Source organism: Gobius niger (assembly GCF_951799975.1).
Source record: "Gobius niger genome assembly, chromosome: 2".
Taxonomy (NCBI): Eukaryota; Metazoa; Chordata; class Actinopteri; order Gobiiformes; family Gobiidae; genus Gobius; species Gobius niger.
This window is the reverse complement of record NC_136853.1, coordinates 21,578,066-21,599,210: the sequence shown is the minus strand read 5'-3', so window position 1 is coordinate 21,599,210 and position 21,145 is coordinate 21,578,066. Positions and strand designations below refer to the sequence as shown.

The window sequence follows — 21,145 nt, the reverse complement described above, 5'->3', positions numbered from 1 at the left end:
TCAGCCACATGCATTGTGGGTAATGAGGAATCATGGCGGACGCATTTGGTGATGGGCTGTTCAGCGTGTTTGACGATGAACAACAAACTACTACCAGCAAAAAGACTCCTTTACCAGCGGCTCCCGAGACCGGGTAAGTCCTCTCATCATCCCGTTAGTGACCAGTGTCCGAAAGCCTCTCATGACCTGATCAAGCCACACAAGAGCCTCACGTGCCAGGGCTGTTAGCTTACGGCTAACATATTGTTGTCTAGCTTTATATTAGGAGCTAATCTGAGTCTAGTTTTAGGGTCGACTCTCTCGATCCTGTGTCTGTAATAAAGCATTTGTTCCAGAAAACCAGTGCCCAGACCAGGCGCTCAGAAGGAGGCCGGTCCGTCCGGGCGAGGCAAGAGGGAGGCGGACAATGAAGCTGGAGATGAGGTTTTGTTTGGGAAGAGACCCCGTCATGAAACAGTCTCTGCGAATGACATCAAGTAAGTTCGAAGCATCTGCGCCCTCGTGTCCGCACAGAGAGTGCATTAAAACCTGAGCTTTTCACTGTCACATAAGGACATCTATGACAACAAGGAGGATACAAGTTCCACTGTTAACAATCATTTATTTAACAAAGGTGCAGCTTGTTTGGGTTGTCCCGCCTCACAGTGCCCCCCCCTACACACCCCTCACCTGCCCCAGCACCATGTAAACACAAACACGTGGATCCAAAATAAGGGCAGAAGCAGCAAAAACAGTCAGGACAGTCCGAGTTTCACATTAACAGAAGATGGCGGACTGATAAACCTCTCACCGCCCTGTGCGGATGCAGCTGAAATCCTCACACATACAGGGAGCCTCCAGGCCTTCAAGGGTTGTGGAAAATAAAATCTCTGCACTGTAAATTTGGTCCTAAATGTTGTGTTCTAAAGCAATGCTACAAGGGATAGCTTTTGATCAGATCAATTCAATAATTCTTTTAGAATGAATAGTATCTCGTATTTACCTGCTCTTACAAAGCGCTGCTGTCAGCCACAACAAAAAACAGGGCTAGTGAACGAGTACTAGGAAACTAGGGGTTTTAAGAGGGAAATCTAGCACCACCGGTGAACGCATGGAAAAACAAAAACAACAGCCCTACTGTCACAAGTATTCAGCATTTGATTTTTTGTCCTTGTTTTGTTTAGTCTTGCAGAACTTATGCCTCAGGTGAAAGTAGAGCAAGTTGAGACAGTGGAAGGATGCTCCCATGAGGTATGGAAAGTTGGTCACGATATGAAAAGGAAATTATTAATTTAACTCTAATTGTCTGTCTTGCAGGTTGCTATGCCAACCAGTGACGAATACAAGCCCCTAAAACCTCGAGTTGGAAAAGCTGCTAAGGTGTTGTGTAGTGTTGTGATATGAACAGTGCATAACTGTGCATTGTTGCTTTATTGTGGTTTGGTGCTTGTCTTTTGTAGGAGTATCCCTTCATTCTTGACCCCTTTCAACGCGAGGCCATTTTGTGTATTGACAACAACCAGTCGGTGCTCGTGTCTGCTCACACCTCGGCTGGAAAGACTGTTTGTGCCGAGTGAGTGTTTGTTTAATTATGTACTGTACTGTGAAGTGGTCAGAATACATGGTGTTCCTGTTCTGTTTTGTAGATATGCGATCGCACTGGCGCTTAGGGAGAAACAGAGGGTGATCTTCACCAGTCCCATCAAAGCCTTGTCCAATCAGAAATACAGAGAGATGTATGAAGAATTTCAGGACGTAGGACTGATGACTGGTGATGTCACCATCAACCCCACCGCCTCTTGTCTTGTCATGACAACAGAGGTAAATCACACACTAAATCCCAGCATAGTATAGTTTATTTACTTATTCATCTCCTACCTTTTGCAGATTCTGAGGAGCATGTTGTACAGAGGCTCTGAGATTATGAGGGAAGTTGCTTGGGTAGTTTTTGATGAGATTCACTACATGAGAGATTCAGGTGAATATCCTGCTGGAGAAATGGTGCCTTTTAAATATGCATAGAGAAATTTCATAAAGGGTTTGTGTTTTTTATTAGAGCGTGGTGTTGTGTGGGAAGAAACGATTATTCTTCTTCCCGACAATGTGCATTATGTATTCTTGTCGGCCACAATTCCAAATGCCAGGCAGTTTGCTGAATGGATTTGCTACTTACATAAGCAGGTACTATCCCAAACTGCACCACAATTTATCTTTGTTTATTCTGCAATCAATTTTAACTTTGATCATATGCGTTTTTAGCCTTGCCATGTGGTGTACACAGAGTACCGCCCCACTCCTCTGCAGCACTATGTGTTTCCTGCAGGTGGCGATGGACTCCACCTTGTTGTTGATGAGAATGTAAGACATTATGAATTCTGTTTGAGAGACTCTTTCTTTTTTGGTGCTAATTGTAATAGAACTGTGTGTTCATCAACAATCCATGTCTGCTTCAGGGCGACTTCAGAGAGGATAACTTTAACACCGCTATGCAAGTGCTGCGAGACGCTGGAGACTCGGGTGGCAGCGGCGGAGGAGGCAAGTGGGATCCAAGAGGACGCAAAGGTGGAACGAAAGGTTTGTTCAAGCGCCGTTGCATTTTCTTTTCATCTTTACTAATGTTAAGGATCAAATGATAAACATGTGGAATTTTCAATAGGGCCATCCAGTGTCTTCAAAATAGTAAAGATGATCATGGAGAGAAACTTCCAGCCAGTCATCATTTTCAGTTTCAGCAAAAAGGAGTGTGAGGCTTATGCTCTGCAGGTCGCAAAACTGGACTTTAACAAAGGTATGTATAAGGAAGCTTTTGTTTTCCTTTAATGTTTGCACTGTGATAATATGCTAAGCTTGCTTGAAAAGAGGTTCTGCTCTATTTTATGATTATGTGCTAATCAATTTGCTGCCCCAGTTCTAATGTGAATAATGAAACAAGGAGAATTAGAACAAATGGTCTGCAGAGGGATGCAAATGTTTAGGCATAATATTTAGACGAGATCAAGTCGGAGATATGTCCAACTCTTAAGCCTGGGGTGGATCGATCATCCATTGGGGTTGTATTGCAGCCAGTGGCACGGGGAACATTTTCAGGTGAAACAATGGCTGTTTCTCAATTGCGAGGATCCGTCCTCCGTTTGGCCACTTCGTTGACGTCCTCGGTGGCGGCTCCTCCAAAACGGAGCGGAGTGTCTTCTCCCCGCCGCCTTTGAGCTCAAATGGAACGGCCTCCGGAGCGACCAGCTGCGTCAGGTCACGTGTCAATCTATGCTCATTAAAACAACTGTTTTATGAATAACGGAGGCCAGGAAACTGTTTATGTGGAACACAACTTTTTTAAAGTGAGTTCAAACTAATAACGTTTTGCGAGAAAAGAAAAAAGAAACTATGCTGCAGTGCATCATGGGCAATTTCAGCTCTCCGAGGCAGCGGAGGATCCACTGCTCTATCCTTCGTAAATGAGCCAAACGGAGGAGTCGAGCTGCGAGGGGGCGAGTGGTCCAGGTGAAATGGAACCACTTGGCGGCGCCGTGATGACGCGAATGACGTCCGAAGTGGTCGAGACGCCGAGGATCCTGGCAATTGGGAAACAGCCATCGAATGGATTAAATACATTTCCAACTGTAGGAAAATTACTAATGGGTAATGATCCGCTCACAAGCCACGATGGTTTACATATAGAGGTGCAGTCTGAAGGTTTTGCTGTGGCCTTCAGTCTCGTGACTGAAACATCATTAAAGATCTGTGGATAAACCTCTAGGAAGCAGTGTGTGTCAGACAGCCCAGAAACCTCTCTGCTCTGGAAGGCTTTTGTAAGGAACTAGAACTGAGACACTTGGCTGCCTAGAACAGCCTTTAAAGCTACGATACTTGCCACATTGGAGCTATGAGGCATTAATTCTGCAGATGCTCAAACTCTTGCTCTAGCCTTTCTTACGTTAATATTAGTTTTTAAATTTTTTTTTGGGGGGGGGGGGGGGGGGGGTAATGTTATGGGAATGTCAGGGCATGGTTTACTACTGACAGAAAGAAAAATCCTAGAGTATAGCTTAACGTAGGTGTGCTTCTTGTGTATGATGTATGGCCAGCCTATGAAGCCCTGCAGGTGAAAAGTTTGTAAGAGGAAGATGCATCATCATAGATGTAATTTTCAGTTATGAAACATAAAATACTTCTGCAAAGGCGTTCAAGAAGTCTGAACAATGAAAATCTGTACTATTAAAGTAATGTTTTCCAAAATGCATGTTTTGTCCTAGACGAGGAGAAACGTCTCGTTGAGGAAGTGTTCAACAACGCGATCGACTGCCTTTCAGATGAAGACAAGAAACTCCCTCAGGTAACAAACAGAGCCACAAAGTTTTCCCGCTACTAACTATTTGTTACCTCATTAAGCACGGTCCAATGTTTAAATATTTGCTGTACGTACTGTACTGAAAAATTTAACAATACAACCAATATCTAAATTATTTCCTATCATGTATGTATTATCATGATCCAATATTTTTCCAGGTGGAACATGTCCTGCCCCTCTTGAAGAGAGGCATAGGGATTCATCATGGCGGGCTGTTGCCTATTCTCAAAGAAACTATAGAGATTTTGTTTTCGGAAGGTCTTATTAAGGTACTTCTCAAATCTTATTGTTTTGCTCCAATTCTTTTATGTTTCAGATTCAGTTGGTTTTTTTTTGGATTCTAGTTGGTTATCATTTTTATGCTGATGATTTGCAGATATATATGCCACTAAAGTCTAGTTCTGAGGGATCATTGAATCCTTTGTTGGATTGTATTCAAGAAGTTAAGACATGGATGGAGGCCAACTTTTTAAGTCTAAACAAAGATAAGACAGAAATTGTAATATTTGGAAATTCTTCTAATGTTCTCGACACTTGTGACAGCGCCATTGGCCCTCTAGCTTCCTTCTGTCACCCTTTTGCAAGGAATCTTGGTGTGTTTGTAGACAATGAATTTAAATTTGAGAAACATATAAATCATGTTGTCAAATCAAGCTTTTTCCATCTTAAAACTCTAAGCAAGGTAAAAAACTATCTACCTGCCTGTGACTTTGAGAAAGCCATTCATGCTTTTATAACGTCGCGACTTGATTATTGTAATTCTGTGTACACTGGTCTTGGTCAGCGTTCAATTCGTCGCCTTCAGGGGGTACAAAATGCAGCTGCTCGTCTCCTTACAGGGACCAGAAAGAGACAGCACATCACCCCTGTGTTAGCTGCTCTACACTGGCTCCCTGTGTATTATAGGATAAGGTTTAAGCTTTTACTTGTTGTCTTTAAATGTCTCCATGGCGCTGCTCCTCTGTATTTGTCTGAGCTTCTGGTACGTCACGCCCCTGCTCGGGCTCTGAGATCTGCTGATCAGCTGCTTTTAGAGGTCCCTCGCTCCAAATATGTGACTAAAGGGGACAGGGCTTTCTCTGTTGCAGCTCCAAAACTGTGGAATGACCTTCCTCTCCACATCAGAGCTGCACAGACACTTGAATATTTTAAATCGTTGCTTAAAACACATTTTTATGCAAAAGCTTTTAACACTGTCTAGCACATATCTGGCCAAATCTAAGCTGTTAGTGCTTTGCTGTTTTGTATATCGTGTTTTGTTTCTTATTATTATATTTATATGTTGTTGTTTTTCTCTCTGTACTGTAGACCTTTTGTGAAGCACTTTGGTCAACAGCAGTTGTTTTAAATGTGCTATATAAATAAATTTGATTTGATTTGATTTGATTTGATTCACAATTTCCTCATTGTTGAAGATGAGGCAGATGCATAGACTAACTGGAGTAGTTTTATTTACTATGCTGGCTCTCACTTTTTGTTATAGTTTGTACTGTCTACTTTAAAGACACAGGAATATTTCAGTCCCTGACAGATTGTGTTTTTCTCTCCAGGCCCTGTTTGCCACAGAAACATTTGCAATGGGGATCAACATGCCAGCAAGAACTGTGCTGTTTACAAGTGCACGGAAGTTTGATGGCAAAAATCACCGCTTTGTAAGAGCACTCTGTTACACTTCTTTTGTGCATATCAAATAGACACAGATTTGATGATTCTTTCACTCATGAACTCTTACTCTCTTTTGCCTCTTAACCATGTATACAGAGAATGAATTATCTGAAAGATTTAATTACTTTTATCAGAATAATCATCAATTCAGACCACAATGAATCCCTACTCTCAGTGACTGAACCTTAATAAATCCTTTCCGTAGTCCCTCTGGGGGTAATACAAGTGTTAATGGGATAATTGGGGGGGTCTTTCATCTCCCCCTGGTGTCTCTGGCCAGAAAACCACAATTGCAACTTTGCTGTCACTGGGTAGGAGTCACCAATACACACTAATAGAATCACGAAGAAGAAGCTAACAGGCTAACAGGCTAACGGGCTTTTGTCTTTTCTGTCAGCGTAGTATTTACTCTCATGGACAATAAGTTAAAAAACAAACCTAAATTGCTACGACACCTGCAGTGGCGCTTATGGCCTCTTGGGGCATGAGTTACTTAGTTCTGCTTTAAAACCCAAACATCACAGACCCCGACATTAGGGCTATATCATTTAACAATATGATTAGTTTTCAAAGTTCAATTGGAAATGCGTTTATAATTGAATTGTAAAACTAAAATGTATGAGCTATGATGGCAGTGATAAAGCAGATTTTTTAATTTATTTTATGAATTATTTCAATCAATCAGTTGTTTTGTATAGCTTAACATCACAACTGGAGTTTCCTCACAGGGCCAACATCAAAACAGTGTAATGTTCAAGCAAATATGGTGTCACATTGGATTAATAGTCATTTTTTCACTTGGTGTAGATCACATCAGGCGAGTACATTCAGATGTCTGGTCGTGCTGGGAGACGAGGAATGGACGACCGAGGAATCGTCATTTTTATGGTGGATGAGAAGATGAGTCCAGCTATTGGCAAGCAGCTACTAAAGGTCCAGTCTAGTTATCAGTCATCCCTCCATTACATGCTATCGAATGGATTTGTAAAACGTTTAAACCTACAGACTCACCTGAACTGGCTTGTCTTGTTGTCCCTCAGGGCTCTGCAGACCCTTTGAACAGTGCCTTTCACCTCACCTATAACATGGTCCTCAACCTACTGCGCGTGGAGGAGATCAACCCGGAGTACATGCTGGAAAAGTCTTTCTATCAGTTCCAGCACTACAGGGCTTTGCCTGGTGTAGTTGAAAGTGAGGACACTTGTTGCACAGTGTGTGGATGCATGCTGGAGCACATTTAAACCTTTTTTTCGTTTGCAGAAATGACAAAGCTGGAGGAGCAGTACCATGCTATTGAGATTCCCAATGAAGAGAGTGTCGTTACTTACTTTAAAATCAGGCAGCAACTGGCCAAACTTGGTAAAGAGATCCAAGAGTTCATCCACAAACCTAAATACTGTCTGCCCTTCTTACAGCCCGGCCGTTTAGTCAAAGTAAGTTTTTCCTCATGTGTGCAGTGTCACCATGGACTCTATGAAATATGATATATATTTGGGTGTTTTACAGGTAAAAAATGAAGATGCTGATTTTGGCTGGGGCGTGGTCGTCAACTTCTGCAAAAAGTCCAACACAAAGGTAAAAACATGGCTTAAATTATTTGCTAAAGGTAACCAATGCTAATCATTTTCTAAAATGCACAATTTCAGTCGACTACTGAGTCTGAGCCTTTGTATGTGGTGGAGGTCTTGTTACACTGTAGTAAGGACAGTGTGAAGGACTCCGCGACAGAGGCGGCTAAACCTGCTGCACCAGGTGAAACTGGGGAGATGCAGGTAAGTCAAACATTTAGACTTTATTCAAATAGTCATTGTTCTGACAGCTCACTGTTGTTTAGGTGGTGCCAGTGATGCTTCACCTTCTGACGTCCATTAGTTCAGTTCGACTGTACATTCCCAAAGACTTGAGGCCTTTTGACAACAGACAACTCATGCTCAAGTCCATTCAGGTATAAAACTGAAATCACAGTCAATTCGTATCTATTTGTAAAAATGATATGAATGAGGAGAGTTTACTGAAGTGGGACTGGTTTTAAAATGTATGGTGTCATTTTCATATTGTGTTCAGGAGGTCCATAAGCGTTTCCCAGATGGTGTCCCCCTGCTGGACCCTATAGATGACATGGGCATAAAGGACCCCGCTTTAAAGAAAGTGATTCAAAAAGTGGAAGCGTTCGAGCACCGCATGTACTCCCACCCTCTGCACAGTGACCCCAACCTGGAGTCCGTCTACTCTCTGTGTGAGAGAAAAGCCCTGGTGAGACGGCGTTTCCTTGCCATTGTTCTTTACGGGTAACAATCCATGTACAATACGCATAAAACAGTAATGCTGCAGAGCCCATGAGTTGTTTACTCACGTGAAATAGCCCAAAAAGCATCAATGTAAGGTTATATCAATGTCTCGAAAAACAACATATCCTCTCGATTACCCCTGTTAAACTTACCAGAACCATGTGTGTCTGACTGAATCGTTTATGCTGCATGTGCTAGCCTGCTAATGATATGTCAGAAAGCTACTACATAATAATGATCAGATGTGAAGTACATTATGTAAAAGAAAAACACAACTTGATTTTAAAACAATCCCTCTTAAACTAAAAGCAGTTCATAAATATATAGATATAGAATGACTGCCTTTAGGAGTCACTTTATTTAGTGTTTCCAATATAAAGTGTGTGATAGAAACAGAAGCTCATGGTCATGCCACACCTCACAATTTGTTTGTCAAATTAGGTCAGTCTGTATGTGACACTGGAAAATTCACTACATTGCTCACCTTTTATTTATTAAGAGATAAGATACATTTTATTGTCCCACAGGTGGAAAATGTGTCTTGGCCTTTCCCCCTGTGCTGCAGTAAAAAAACATCAGGCCCAAGTAGCGCGACTGTTTCTCGATCATTTAAAATAAAAGAGCAGCAAGCACGACTTAACCTGGACCAAACCTGAACTAAACCTGAACTAAACAGAGCTCAGTGATGAACTGAGCAAAGAGGAGAAACGCAGCACTGCATTGGTGTATTGTGTATACATTCTGTTCTTTAGGAACCAAAATGTATTTTAAAAACAAAACTATAATGAATTGAATGAAAGAATCTCTGCAGCATCAGGCTGAGGTTCAGAGACTGAATCTGTGCTGCAGGGACAGAGCTCAGGGAGGAATCCAGGGGCTGCACCCCCTGAAAGAAAACTGATCCGCCTTTTTAGAGACAAGGGCTGCAAAGTAGCTTCTGCTATAAGCACTAAGATGCATACTTCAGACTTCTGTTACAGTTTGTGTATGTTTTTGTATCTTTGTATCTATGTATTTGTATCACTTGCGTATATGTTTCATATTCCCCAAGGCAACTTTGCCGTTAGGTCTAGCACCTTAAAAAGCGAAAAGCATGGCTAATGCAGGCACTTGTAGGCAACAATCCAAAAGTTGCTTCATGATTTTTATATTTTTCCCCATTATTTTTTTGATCAGATTGCTGCAGATGTTCGAACAGCCAAGAGAGAGTTGAAAAAGGCCCGGACTGTCCTGCAGATGGACCAGCTGAAGTGCAGAAAGAGAGTTCTGAGGCGCCTTGGTTTTGCCAGTCCTTCTGACGTCATTGAGATGAAGGGGAGAGTGGCCTGTGAAATCAGCAGGCAAGTTGAAGCTTTTTAGGTCACATTTTTCAGCTGATCAAAGCGTGACTAACGGCTCTGCATTCGCAGTGCCGACGAGCTGCTTCTGACAGAGATGGTGTTTAATGGCCTCTTCAATGATCTGACCGTGGAACAAGCCACAGCACTGTTGTCCTGCTTCGTCTTCCAGGAAAATGTATGGACAAATCACACACAAGAGAATTGCCTAAACTATACACTCTCAAATCTGTCCCCAGTTACATATGGATGTGCACATCTGCAGATAATGGCATTTTCTGTTTGTCTTGAACCCGTGGATGCTGTGGGGGCATTTGTGTGACTGGGCACCCATAGGGACCTCCATGGTCTTGAACTTTCTTTTCTTGTTACTTTCTCTGTCAGTAACGGCATTGAACTCACTTGTATCTTCCAGAGCTTGCTCGAGTCGATCAGATTTAAACAAATATAAGAATTACAGTAATGCTAGATGTGATTTATTAAGAGACTCCTGAATAAGTATATGGGTAATAATTAAATGGTGTTTATTATTATTTTTTGTAGGCCAGTGAAATGCCTAAACTAACGGAACAACTGGCTGCTCCTCTGCGTCAAATGCAGGTAAAGTACATGCCATATTCTTCCTGGTGTTGTAAAACTGTTTGAGGGACTGGAATATAATGAAGTTATTTGGTCATTTTCACAGGAGTGTGCAAAGCGCATCGCTAAAGTGTCTGCTGACGCTAAACTGGAAGTGGATGAGGAGACTTACTTGAACCAGTTTAAACCGCACCTGATGGATGTGATCTACGCTTGGGCCAACGGGGCCACGTTTGCTCAGATCTGCAAAATGACCGATGTCTTTGAAGGTAAACATCATGTGTATAAAGGGCTGGGACGATATGCTTTTGTCACCATACAGATACCATATATTTAAAGCTTTATGATTATAGCACTGGTTTACTGATATACTTAAGAACGCACAAGTTTAGTTTCCCAAAGTTACAAACTAAAGATCAGTGACTGAATAAAACAAAAGTTAAATTTACAGTTTCGACAAATAGTACTAAAACTGTAATACTAACAATACTTGAAGTGAAAGACATTTGTATTTTTTGTCAAGACCTGAGTTTTGTGTCACCAATAGTCTCATTGATATGTGTCCATGAATGTACATACTTGTACCATGAATACATGGTACAAGTATCACAACAAAGACTTATTATATTGTCCCGGCTCTGGTGTGTGTCAGAGCTTGTGAGGTGAAAGGTCACCCTTCACGTGTTAAAGCTGTGGCGTGTCCTCTTAGGGAGCATCATCCGCTGCATGCGTCGCCTGGAGGAAGTGCTGAGGCAAATGTGCTCTGCAGCAAAAGCAATTGGCAACACAGAGCTGGAAAACAAGTTTGCAGAAGGTAATGAAGTCAATTATCACTATCTTACACACTAAAGCAACACAACTTTATGCTTTTTGTTTTTACAGGCATTACAAAGATCAAGAGAGACATTGTTTTTGCAGCCAGTCTGTATCTATAAGGGCTGCTGCTGAAGCAAAAGTTGCCTGGCGAGCCACATGAGCTGTGGCTGTTCACTGTCCAACAGTTCATTCTTAGTGAGCTTGTAAAATGCTTCCTTCACGAGAATGTGGTTCATTCCATTGTATTTCTTTAATCAACAAAAACGATTTTTCCTGTATGTTTAAGAACATATAATGGCTTTATTTTTTATTGTATTTGTACATATTTAATGTTGAATAAAGGCCTGTAGAGTGACTTTCACATACAGATAACACAGTGTCTGACATGTACATTCTTAATACAGAAATACCTGACGCTGCGACAGCAAGTTACATTCAGTAAAGGCAACACAACAAATACTGCCGACTTTAACGTTACAATTCATGTCCTGAAGATGGTGAAATAATATTGTTAATCATCATATGTTTTATTTATTTGAAGTAAGGTGGTTTGAGGTAGGATAGGGCTGAACATTCTGGTAAATATAAGTTGTTTTTTAAGGTTTTCGGGTTTAGCCTTTAACTCAGTATGCAGCTCTGTAATCTAGTGGTGTCTTTAAACACGATTAGCACATCAATGGAAGACTCGTAATAGAGCTGTGGCTTTGAAATATTAGGTTAAAGAAGCAGCAGCATCAATGGCCCAGGGAAGTTTTTTTTTTCCCTCCCCTGGTTCTATTTATTAAAAGACTTTGCTCAGCAGTGGTTTTACCCTTCAGTGCATACATGCAGATAAATAGTTGCATCAAGTGAGTATAAGATAATGGCTGCCATTAGGAAGCTACTTTAGTCCATGCAGAAACATTGGAGAAATGTTTTGTTTCTCTGCAGCGTTGGATAAAGTTTAAAAGAGGTGGGGATTCTGAGCAAACGCAGGCTTATCCCTGTTATCCCGACACAACGTTGAAGGCCATCATTTTGGATGTTACTGTGACAAAGCAGAGACACATCAGTATCAGTTTGGACTTTCCATAGGATTGCCATTATTTGCCGTCTCCTGGAGGGTAGTGTGTGGTATGTCTTTGCGGTTCTTGGGATTTTCTTCACAGGGCCTGAAGAAATCCGAGACAAAAAAAACCTGAAACAGAAAATGTCCCAAATGATTATTATCCTGCTATTAACATGTCTGAACAAACTCCAGCTTCTCAATTTAAGTCTAAAATGTATCGCTCTTACCACAAGGATTGCCATGAGCGCCCCCTGCAGGAGGCCCGTCAGGACATCGCTCCAGTGGTGTTTATAATCTGAGACTCTGGACAGTCCCGTGTAAACAGTCGCTGCTATGAGGAAGAATTGAAGTGTGGGTCTGAGGAGGCGCGCCCACTGAAACTGGAGTCGAGCCTGCAAATACAACTGCAACAAACACAAACAAAAATAACACAAAACTCAATCACAATGACATGAATTAGGTCAAGGTGTGGGTTTGAGGCGAGGCAGGTCACGGTTGCAAGTTTCCTGTGTTGCGCACCTTTTCTGGCACTATTCACATGAATTCTCATTTTGTTTCTAAATTAGTTTGAAAGCTTTACTTGCAGGGGTGGATTGACTAACTTTTTGAAGCAACTGTATTTCATATCAAGTATCAGTACTTAAGTAAAACATGTGGTCACTGACTACCTTTTACTTTCACTTGACTCATTATTATGTTACTCGAGTAATTATTTGTGTTAACTCTTCCCACCACTGTTAAATAAAAAGCTTAGTAAGGTGGCATTACAGACAGATTGTTTCTATCAGACAAAGTGCTTAGCTGACCTACGGCAAAGCTAGAAATGAATATGATTTTAGCAAGAGTTCAAGACAATCTACTAGTAATCTATAGTGTGTATGTGTGTGACGTAAACTTTCTGTTTCAAGGAGAGAGTGCCTCCTCAAAATGACTCAGCAGCAGCTTTATAATAAACGTGGACCACTATGAACAAACAGCTACAGTGTTTTCTATAGGACAGTGGGCTTTTCATTATGCACTGGTAAAACACGTTAATAATAATAAGTGGAACTAATTACAGTGTTTGTCATTTAATGAATATTTACAAAAATGTGGATAGACTTAGATACTTACGGCCAGGAACAACATGCAGTACATGGAAAAAGAGGAGTGGCCAGAGTAGAACGATAACCTGCAACATAAAGTAATTTAATTTGTGACATGTCCCAGTTAATGCATAACAAAAAGCAAAACACTTATTTGGAAAAGCTGGCGGTCGAAGAGAGGATGGACTAAAGCCTTACGTCATGTCTTTTGTCCAACAATACATATAAAGTTGTAACCGGTAACCCCATTAGTTTTACTGTATTTGCCACACACTTTCCGGTATAGCAGAAATAAGCAGGACTCTTCTTATGTGTACCTTCATCATTATGAATGAATTATATTTTAATGTTATTATGCGCCACAGCTGTCAGGCTGCCTGGCTGTTCTCCAGGAAATTAAATCTTTGCCAATCAGAGGTCATATTACTGTAAGCTGAGACATAGGCTTTCTTTCTCCTGCTGCGATCAGTCCTGCTTTGAACAGACAGTATACACACAAACAGTAAAACTGTAAACTCTGTCAATGAAATGTCTGCTTTGAGATATAAACGTCCTGGAAATGTTAACAAAGCAGACGGCACCACACCCTGTAAATCTGTGGAAGACAATGGAGATGTAGCTAATACAATATTTGTGCTTATTTTTTACTCTGACCTTTCAGAGAGTAGAACACAGCTCATACTTATTACAGAGCCCACATGTAATAAGTACAGCCCAGCTGTATTTTGTATTTGGGTTTCTATTATTACTGCAGGCGCCAGTTGTTCTTTGCCTGCATCATAATGTGGAGTTGATTTCCTCTCCTTCCTCTGTGCTTCCCTCTGCCACGAGCAGATAAGAGGCAGAGCTCTAATCAAAACAAGCTTTGCATTCCACTGATTAACGCCTGCACACCTTAGGAACATGCTCTATTCTCACGGACAGGGAAATACACCAGGTCAGTGTGGACACAGCACACAACCCTGTGTGTGTGAACAATGTGCTTCAGTGCATCATGTTCTGGCTAATGTTTTCAGCCTTATCTGCAGATGGACTCCTGTCAGCCCGGCACATCTTTAGCCTGTCTGTCTGCTCAAAGAAAAACATTTTGGAACCACTGTGCTATTTGACAACACAAGCAATATTGGGAAAGCCCTGTGATCAACTGTTAATACAAAATCAATGGATTGATTCTCACCTGCCCTCGCGGACTCTGTGAGGGTCTCCAGTGCAGGTGTAGTCTTCGATGTAAGCTCCAGTAGAGCAGTTGATCTGTGTCCAGTCTGGTTTGCACACATCCAGAAAGTGTGGCCTAAGCCGGCCGATGGAATACTTGGCTATGTCTGTCAGTGACTGACTCATGGCTGCCCCAAACAGGAAGGTCCCGACAGCTTTGTAAACACAAGCAACATAGCTGCCAAAAGAGGATTTGGATTGGAGTTTTTTAACATAAACCAAAAGGCACTCTCCAGCGATCATCTGTAAGGAGGGAAAAACAGGCAGTGAAAGTGTGGTTATAGTAGATTCATATTTTCAGCATGCACTCAGAAAATAGCACTTGACATTACTGGAAAACCTTCACATTTACTACACCCAATAAAGGTGTTTCTTAGTTCCAAGCTTTATACCTGTATAACATTTTTATACAACTTATTTTTCTGATTATACGGAAAAGGTGCAATTATAAATTGGTGGAGGAGAACGGAGTAACGTGGGACAGCGGGCAATGTGAGACACCCCTGTATCTAGGCAACAGAACACAAATGTGGTCATGTGACCATTATAATTTCAAGCCCCTCCCATTCCACGTATGTATGTTTTTTCACAAAAATGTGTTAATCGCCTGTAAAAGTACATTTTCTTGCTGAGAACGTTCTTAAGTGTCATGTAGAAAAATGTATATCATACATTCTGACCCTGAGGCTGTGTGTGTGTAGGCTACGAGCTGGTTTTGATCGCCCTTAGTGCTGACCCCCAGGCACCAGCTGTTCTGACCCCCACTCTGTGATTATTAATTAAATCATTTTGAACAAATTATATTGTATTTGATTGACTTTTAAAGTAGCCTACTTTTGATCACTTTCAAACATATAAAAAAAATGCTTATTAACCAATCCCCATGATTCTGTTCAACATTAGTTTGTGAATGTGTGTTTTATTGTTTACACATGTGTCATTATGGTGTTTCTAAAGCGGGTCACTTTACCCCGTTGATTTCTCTTAGACATGCTAATCATTTCCATAGCTGGGCAACCACCTGAATTAATGGGAAATGTGTTCATTGTACTGAAATATAATTTTAGCTCAGCTCGAGGGGAGCAAATGTAAAACCTGTATCACATTACCCCGCTCTCCCTACTAATGTTTTGGAACTAGACGAGTGATGGGCACAAAAACCCGGAGCTCCAGAACTTGTATCGCTCTGTATCGGAGCCTGTTTCGCCATCAGCTGGTCACGTGACTGAAGTGTCAAATGTCTCGAAAAGTGCTTCACTCTGCGAGTCCTGTATCTGTCGAGCGTTTCAGTGTTGCTTTGGCAGCTTTGAGGACGAGGCGCTAAACCGCAAATGTCCTCTGGTCCTTTGGTGATGTAAACCAGTGTTTCCCAACCAGGGATACGGGGACCCCGGGGGTACTCGGGGACCCCTGGGGGTACTTGGAACTATTTCAGATTGATTTTTGATAGGAAAAGCAATATTTTGCAGTAAAATGGGCAGTTTTGAGAGAGTTTAAGGTTTATTTTGAACGCAACATTGTTTTATTAACTCACAAATAGTGCTTTTGAGTGACTACTTTCTAAATAAGCTGTAACACGCTTGAGGTAGGGGGTTTATATTACATTTTTTGCCACTTTTTTACATTTATCCTGTTTTGTGTGCATTTCAAATCTTAAGATCATATTATGTTACAAAGACAGGCGTAGATTAGCAGTAGACAAAGCAGAGGCACTTACAGTGATAATTAGGACGGGAATCATAAGGCCCCCTAATAATTGATGGGAAATGGTGTCGTCTTTATAGGGGTACTTGATTGACTCATCATTACAGTAAAAGCCTCGTCGAAAAGGCTGCTGATTATTGAGAATTGCAAATGGAAGTCCAGCTAGTAGACATGCAATAAGAGACAAAAAGCAGAGGACAGGTTACAGCAGTATTATCGACCCATCAGCGCCATGCAAATGTTAAACGTCACAGCAGTGGATCCTTTTAAGGCAGCAGTTTTACAAACAGGAGGAAGTCATTATTAGTAGTTAGTTAGTGTTAACAGCACGTGTTTTCAAGCCAAAATCATCAATGTTATTCATAGAAGAAAGTAAAATCACATTTCAGTGTAAGCAGATTCCCAGAGTCTCTCTGCGTTCCAGATGTTTCTCAGTATCCCTTTGCATCTGCAGAGCGTGTAACAACAGCTGTCTCTTTCACTTAGACATTAATTATACCAGTTCCCTCTCCAATACTGCAGCTTCTATGCCCACTAAAGAGAAAAGAATGTGAAGAATGTCCACTGTCTGTAAAGATTATAGACAGTGGACATAACATGAATAAAGATATTAGAAAGGCTCTTTCCAGTAATGTCAAGCCTAAACCATGGACAGTTCAGTCAATGGCCTAAACATGATCATCTCAGACACAACTGGAACTCCATCTCTGTCTTTATTTGGATTGTTTGTACAAAGCCCTACTTACACAGCTAATGGGCAGAGTGAAGCCCACAGTGTAGAGCACTGTGGAGGAGATAGTGCCGCTGTGGAATGGGTACATGATGCTGTCATCATTACAGAAAAAGCCTCTTTGGTACGGACGCACTTTACCCAGGTTAAAGGCTGCCAACGGCAGACCCCCTGCAAATGGAAACATCAAGTACAATTAACACTGTTCAAAGACTGTGGAACAAACAAACATGACAGTCTACAGTAAACCGAAGGAAGATTAATGTTAAAAACAGGGGCCACAGTGGTCGAGCGGGTCATCCAATAACTGAGGTTAAAAGATAAGATAAGATCAACTTTCTTGTCCCACAAGTGGGCGACAGGGCCATAGTCGTTATTCCTCTGTTCCACATGGCAGGGACAGTGTGAGCATCCAACGATTTCTGAAAGAGGGGGCTCCAGGCTTCTGCCATTTCACTGCTGCAAACTTTTAACAGATGCCCAGAAACCCCCCTGCAGGCCTTTCGGGGACAAACCCGTGAGAAAAGCTTCTCCACAACCTGCTGATCAATTATAACATTCCCAGGCCCTAGTGCAGGTAAGCAATCCAAAACTTCATGTTGCTTCTGTAAAACGTCTCTGGTCTCAGATCGACAGAAGAATTAATTTAACTCTGCAGCCATTACCCCTTCATTTAGCACGTTAATTCCCTTTTAGTTGGATCCATGCTTGTCATTGTTTTGATACAGTCTCATAGATAGTTCCCATTGCCAGTTTTTTTTTGTATTGTTCTCTGTCTAGTAGCACTAAGTTCCCTATTGAGGGATTTCTGAAAATCCTTTTCTCTCAATAGGTCCCCATATTTGAACGCCAGTCTTTTCTGCACTCTGCACCTCTTAGACAGGAAAGGCTGGTGTTCAAACATGGGGACCTATAGAGAGCAAAGGAGGCTCCCGCAGGTGCAGACTATCGTTGTGTTCTGGGCCACTTCATCTTGTGCATAAGTGTAGTGAGTGAGTGAGTGACTGGTTGGTGGTGGTCAGAGGGACCATATGGTGCAGATTGGTAGCCTCACTTCTGTCAGTGAGGGCAGCTGTGGCTACATTAGTAGCTTCTCACCACTGAACATGGAGTGAATAATGAAAATCAGAGGAGTGCCTTGACAAACTTAATGCTAATGCTACTGTGCACAGGGCATAAAACCGAGGCGCCTCCAGATAAAGCACAGTGATAAGGATTATAGTAATTGTTATGGCAGGCCAAAGTCTGGATGCTTTACTGTCATTTCTCTGTTCTTTTGGCTCATTTAGCCCTTTGTAACTAAAACAACACGTCCATAAAAACATCCCACCGTCATCCATGGCAGATATGTTTAAGAAGAAGAAGAAAAGCCCCACAAAGCTTTAGATTTGTAATTGTGCCAGGGGCACTGTCAGCAGCTGAGCCACAGTGACTGACCACAGCAGCTGTAGACACTGGTCTGTTCCTCTGGTCTCAGCTTAATCATTCACAAATGACGTATTTCAAGTGTATGAGCAGAGAAGATAAACAAAACAAAACCCGTAAACCCAGTTTTAGAGCCTAAATGTTTACACAGAACTTATACTTGTGTAATTACTGAGGAACAGTCAATATATTATTGTGCTAACACTGCGAGGCATTGCAGTTCGCAAACATATAAACAATATAACAATATAAAGTGTCTTACCCAGGAACAGACAAACAACGTCTAGAAGGACAAAGGGAAGTCTTCTCGTCTCGAACATGTCTGTGCGAAGCTGGCGAGTCTCTGCGTCCTGCGATGGCCCTGTGTGTCTGTGTCTGTGTCCGTGTCTGTGTCCGTGTCCGTGTCCGTGTCCGTGTCTACACGAGCGACGATGATGATGATGAGGAGGAGGAGGATGATGTTCCTTCTGTTTTCAACTTCTCTTTACCATATAAAGACAGGGTCTAAATGTCCGCCTCGGGGCCAAAGGAGATCGATCTGAGTAAGTCGACGCCCAGAGCAGAGCAGACGAGGTTCCGCAGCTTGTGGTGGGTTTTGTTCCGTGAGATTTGCATCATTGATGCCAATGTCCTCCAGAATATACTTCCTCTCACACTACCGTGCGTAACCACCGGACCACCTGTTTAGCAGAGCTCCGCAGCAGGTCCAGGACTGGACTGACAGGATAGACATGTCTTCAGAGCCAGGCCGTAACAACGCGGAGGACCAATGAGTGCGCGTGCTGCGTTCACTGACGACAGGAAAGTCCGAGTCGCGGTGATCAGCACAATAAATGTTCAGATCTCAAAAATAAAAAGTACTACTACTTAAAAACACACAATATCAGAACTTTATAATTTATTTGTTAAAGCAGGTCGGGCTAAACCCAGGCTGCAGCGTCATTATACCTCAAGACAACGTTTGTTTGGATCTGTTGTTCTTGTAGCCCAATAAAAATGTGTCGTCACTGCCATCTAGTGGTTGGGATTATTTTTGAACGTTCCTCGTGCAGCGTCCAGGACAGAGTATAGCCGTATGGAAACAGGAAAGCAGGCCTATTCAAAATGTTCAATTTCTTCAAGATGTATGAATTCTCCCACAAAGTAAACCCTGCGTTTTTACTGTCAGGGGCAAAGTCGGATACAAAGCTGACAGGGGCTGCATCAGTTTCAAAGGGCTGCAAATAGAGATTCTTGTCATGAAAACAGGCTACATTGAGAGACAACTAAAACTCAGGGTGCAAGCATTTTAAAATGACTTTGAAACGCACCCTTTTGCACCCCTGTAGAACTGGATAGGGGTTATATAAATATATAATAATAATAATAATAATTATTATTATTATTATTATTATTATTATTATTATTATTATTATTATAAAAACCACTACGGTCTCAAGAGCCACACGCGGCTCTTTAAAGTGCATGTGAAAGGCTGCCAAGTTTTTGTCATTCTTCTGGATCTGGTGGATAATACCTGTGTTAAGGAAAATATCACAATTTTACACCCATCAAATATCAGTTTGTGGAGAAAGTATGATTAAATAATCAGTGCAGTTATGTGCACTGAAAATACAGCAGAGGGCGCTCTTGTTTACAGGTATTTTCTGATATGTTTGATCAGATTTTATGATTAGCTAAGCTTAATTTTGACAGTAAAACACTGGCATAAGAGAGAATTAAACCGATACCCGCTGACTGCTCAGCTCTGTTGTGGAGCGGAGGGAGCTGCAGGAGGAGGAGCTGACCAGTGCAGGACACCACGCTCTGACACGGGGACAAACCCAGGTCCTACCTTCAAAAACATGCTGGTCAGGTCGGCCCACAGTGGTGGTGCGGCTCAGTCGAAGCGGCTCAGGACTAACACCAGAACATTGTTTTGTTGTACAATGACAAATACTGAACCTACTTATAAGTGTTTTAACACATTTTCTTTAAATTTGTATTTAAATGAAAAGAAACAATAGGATTATTTCATTGTATTTTGCAGATTAAACAAAAATGAAAAGCTTTTGTTGTTTGAAACGAAGTGTCTCGGCTAAATATTTTTAGTTTCATGGCCAAACATAAATAGTGCAGCTTGACTTTGGTTATGAATGAATTTCCAGGTAATGAAAATGCCGATAACAAACAGTGAAGACAGAGAATAAACAACTCTGATGCACCAGCACTTTAATGAATGCATTGAAATAATGACAACATATAATACAATATGCCTGTACTTCAAAGCAATAATGTTGTGACAAAACAAAATAAGTGCAAGTTTGTCAATACAAGCCTAGAATTGGGTGTTATTTAAATGTTACTTTTGAAGGAAAATGTGCAGCCGCTTGTAATAGAAACTAAACAACAGTTTGATTTTGAAAACAATTAAACTGCAAAAAAAAGTCCAAAAAATGACAGCTCTGCAGACCTACTTTCTTTAGGAAATATTCCACATTCTTCAGTCAGAGGTGTTTGTTTCCTATACAAAAGGAAATATCAGTAGGATTCTGTGAGGTTACGTTGTACTCATATCTACCATTGTCATTGTGGGCTTAGTCAGAAGACGACAAATTGGAGAAGTTTTGTAATCACATACGAGGGAGTAAATTCAATAATATCAGAAAGCAACAATCGCCTCATGTGAAATTCTACTGTCTGGCACTGAACATATGTAAAATTGAGAGAAAATCTGCACCAAATATCACGCCTTCATCACCAAATATCAACACAAGGCACCACTGCAACCACTGTGTCTGTAGTTAATTGTATAAAAACAATATTTGATGCTTGATCTGAAGTGCTTTCTGCACATCAATGTTATTGCACCTTAAAAAAACTAAAGCTTTATCAAATAAGGGCTAGAACAATATTCCGTGAAAGATCTACAGTTTTACTGCCTTCAGAA

The 21,145-nt window shown here is 41.4% G+C and overlaps 2 protein-coding genes across 3 annotated transcripts; one reads left to right on the top strand and one right to left on the bottom strand.

Moving 5' to 3' along the window:
- The first annotated feature begins 17 nt into the window (after positions 1-17).
- mtrex (Mtr4 exosome RNA helicase) lies at positions 18-11,169 on the top strand. The gene is made up of 27 exons (XM_079552094.1): positions 18-133; positions 336-476; positions 1,164-1,230; positions 1,297-1,359; positions 1,440-1,552; positions 1,626-1,800; positions 1,867-1,957; positions 2,036-2,160; positions 2,239-2,337; positions 2,433-2,553; positions 2,636-2,767; positions 4,230-4,309; positions 4,483-4,593; positions 5,875-5,976; positions 6,797-6,922; positions 7,030-7,180; positions 7,250-7,422; positions 7,496-7,564; positions 7,636-7,761; positions 7,824-7,934; positions 8,054-8,242; positions 9,454-9,617; positions 9,687-9,792; positions 10,158-10,214; positions 10,300-10,462; positions 10,903-11,007; positions 11,076-11,169. The coding sequence occupies exons 1-27, from the start codon at positions 33-35 to the stop codon at positions 11,126-11,128; spliced, it is 3,114 nt and encodes a 1,037-aa protein (XP_079408220.1). The 5' UTR covers positions 18-32; the 3' UTR covers positions 11,129-11,169.
- Positions 11,170-11,437: 268 nt separating this feature from the next.
- plpp1a (phospholipid phosphatase 1a) lies at positions 11,438-19,016 on the bottom strand. 2 transcript variants are annotated; one of them, XM_079551878.1, is made up of 7 exons: positions 18,640-19,016; positions 18,479-18,591; positions 16,075-16,223; positions 14,320-14,600; positions 13,171-13,228; positions 12,285-12,461; positions 11,438-12,186 (listed from the first exon to the last, which is right to left on the bottom strand). In XM_079551878.1, the coding sequence occupies exons 2-7, from the start codon at positions 18,534-18,536 to the stop codon at positions 12,064-12,066; spliced, it is 846 nt and encodes a 281-aa protein (XP_079408004.1). In that variant the 5' UTR covers positions 18,537-18,591; positions 18,640-19,016; the 3' UTR covers positions 11,438-12,063. The 2 variants fall into 2 exon arrangements, with proteins under 2 accessions (XP_079408004.1, XP_079408003.1); XM_079551877.1 differs by lacking the exon at positions 16,075-16,223 and adding an exon at positions 16,808-16,962 and having other exon boundaries at positions 11,442-12,186; positions 18,640-19,014.
- Positions 19,017-21,145: the final 2,129 nt, after the last annotated feature.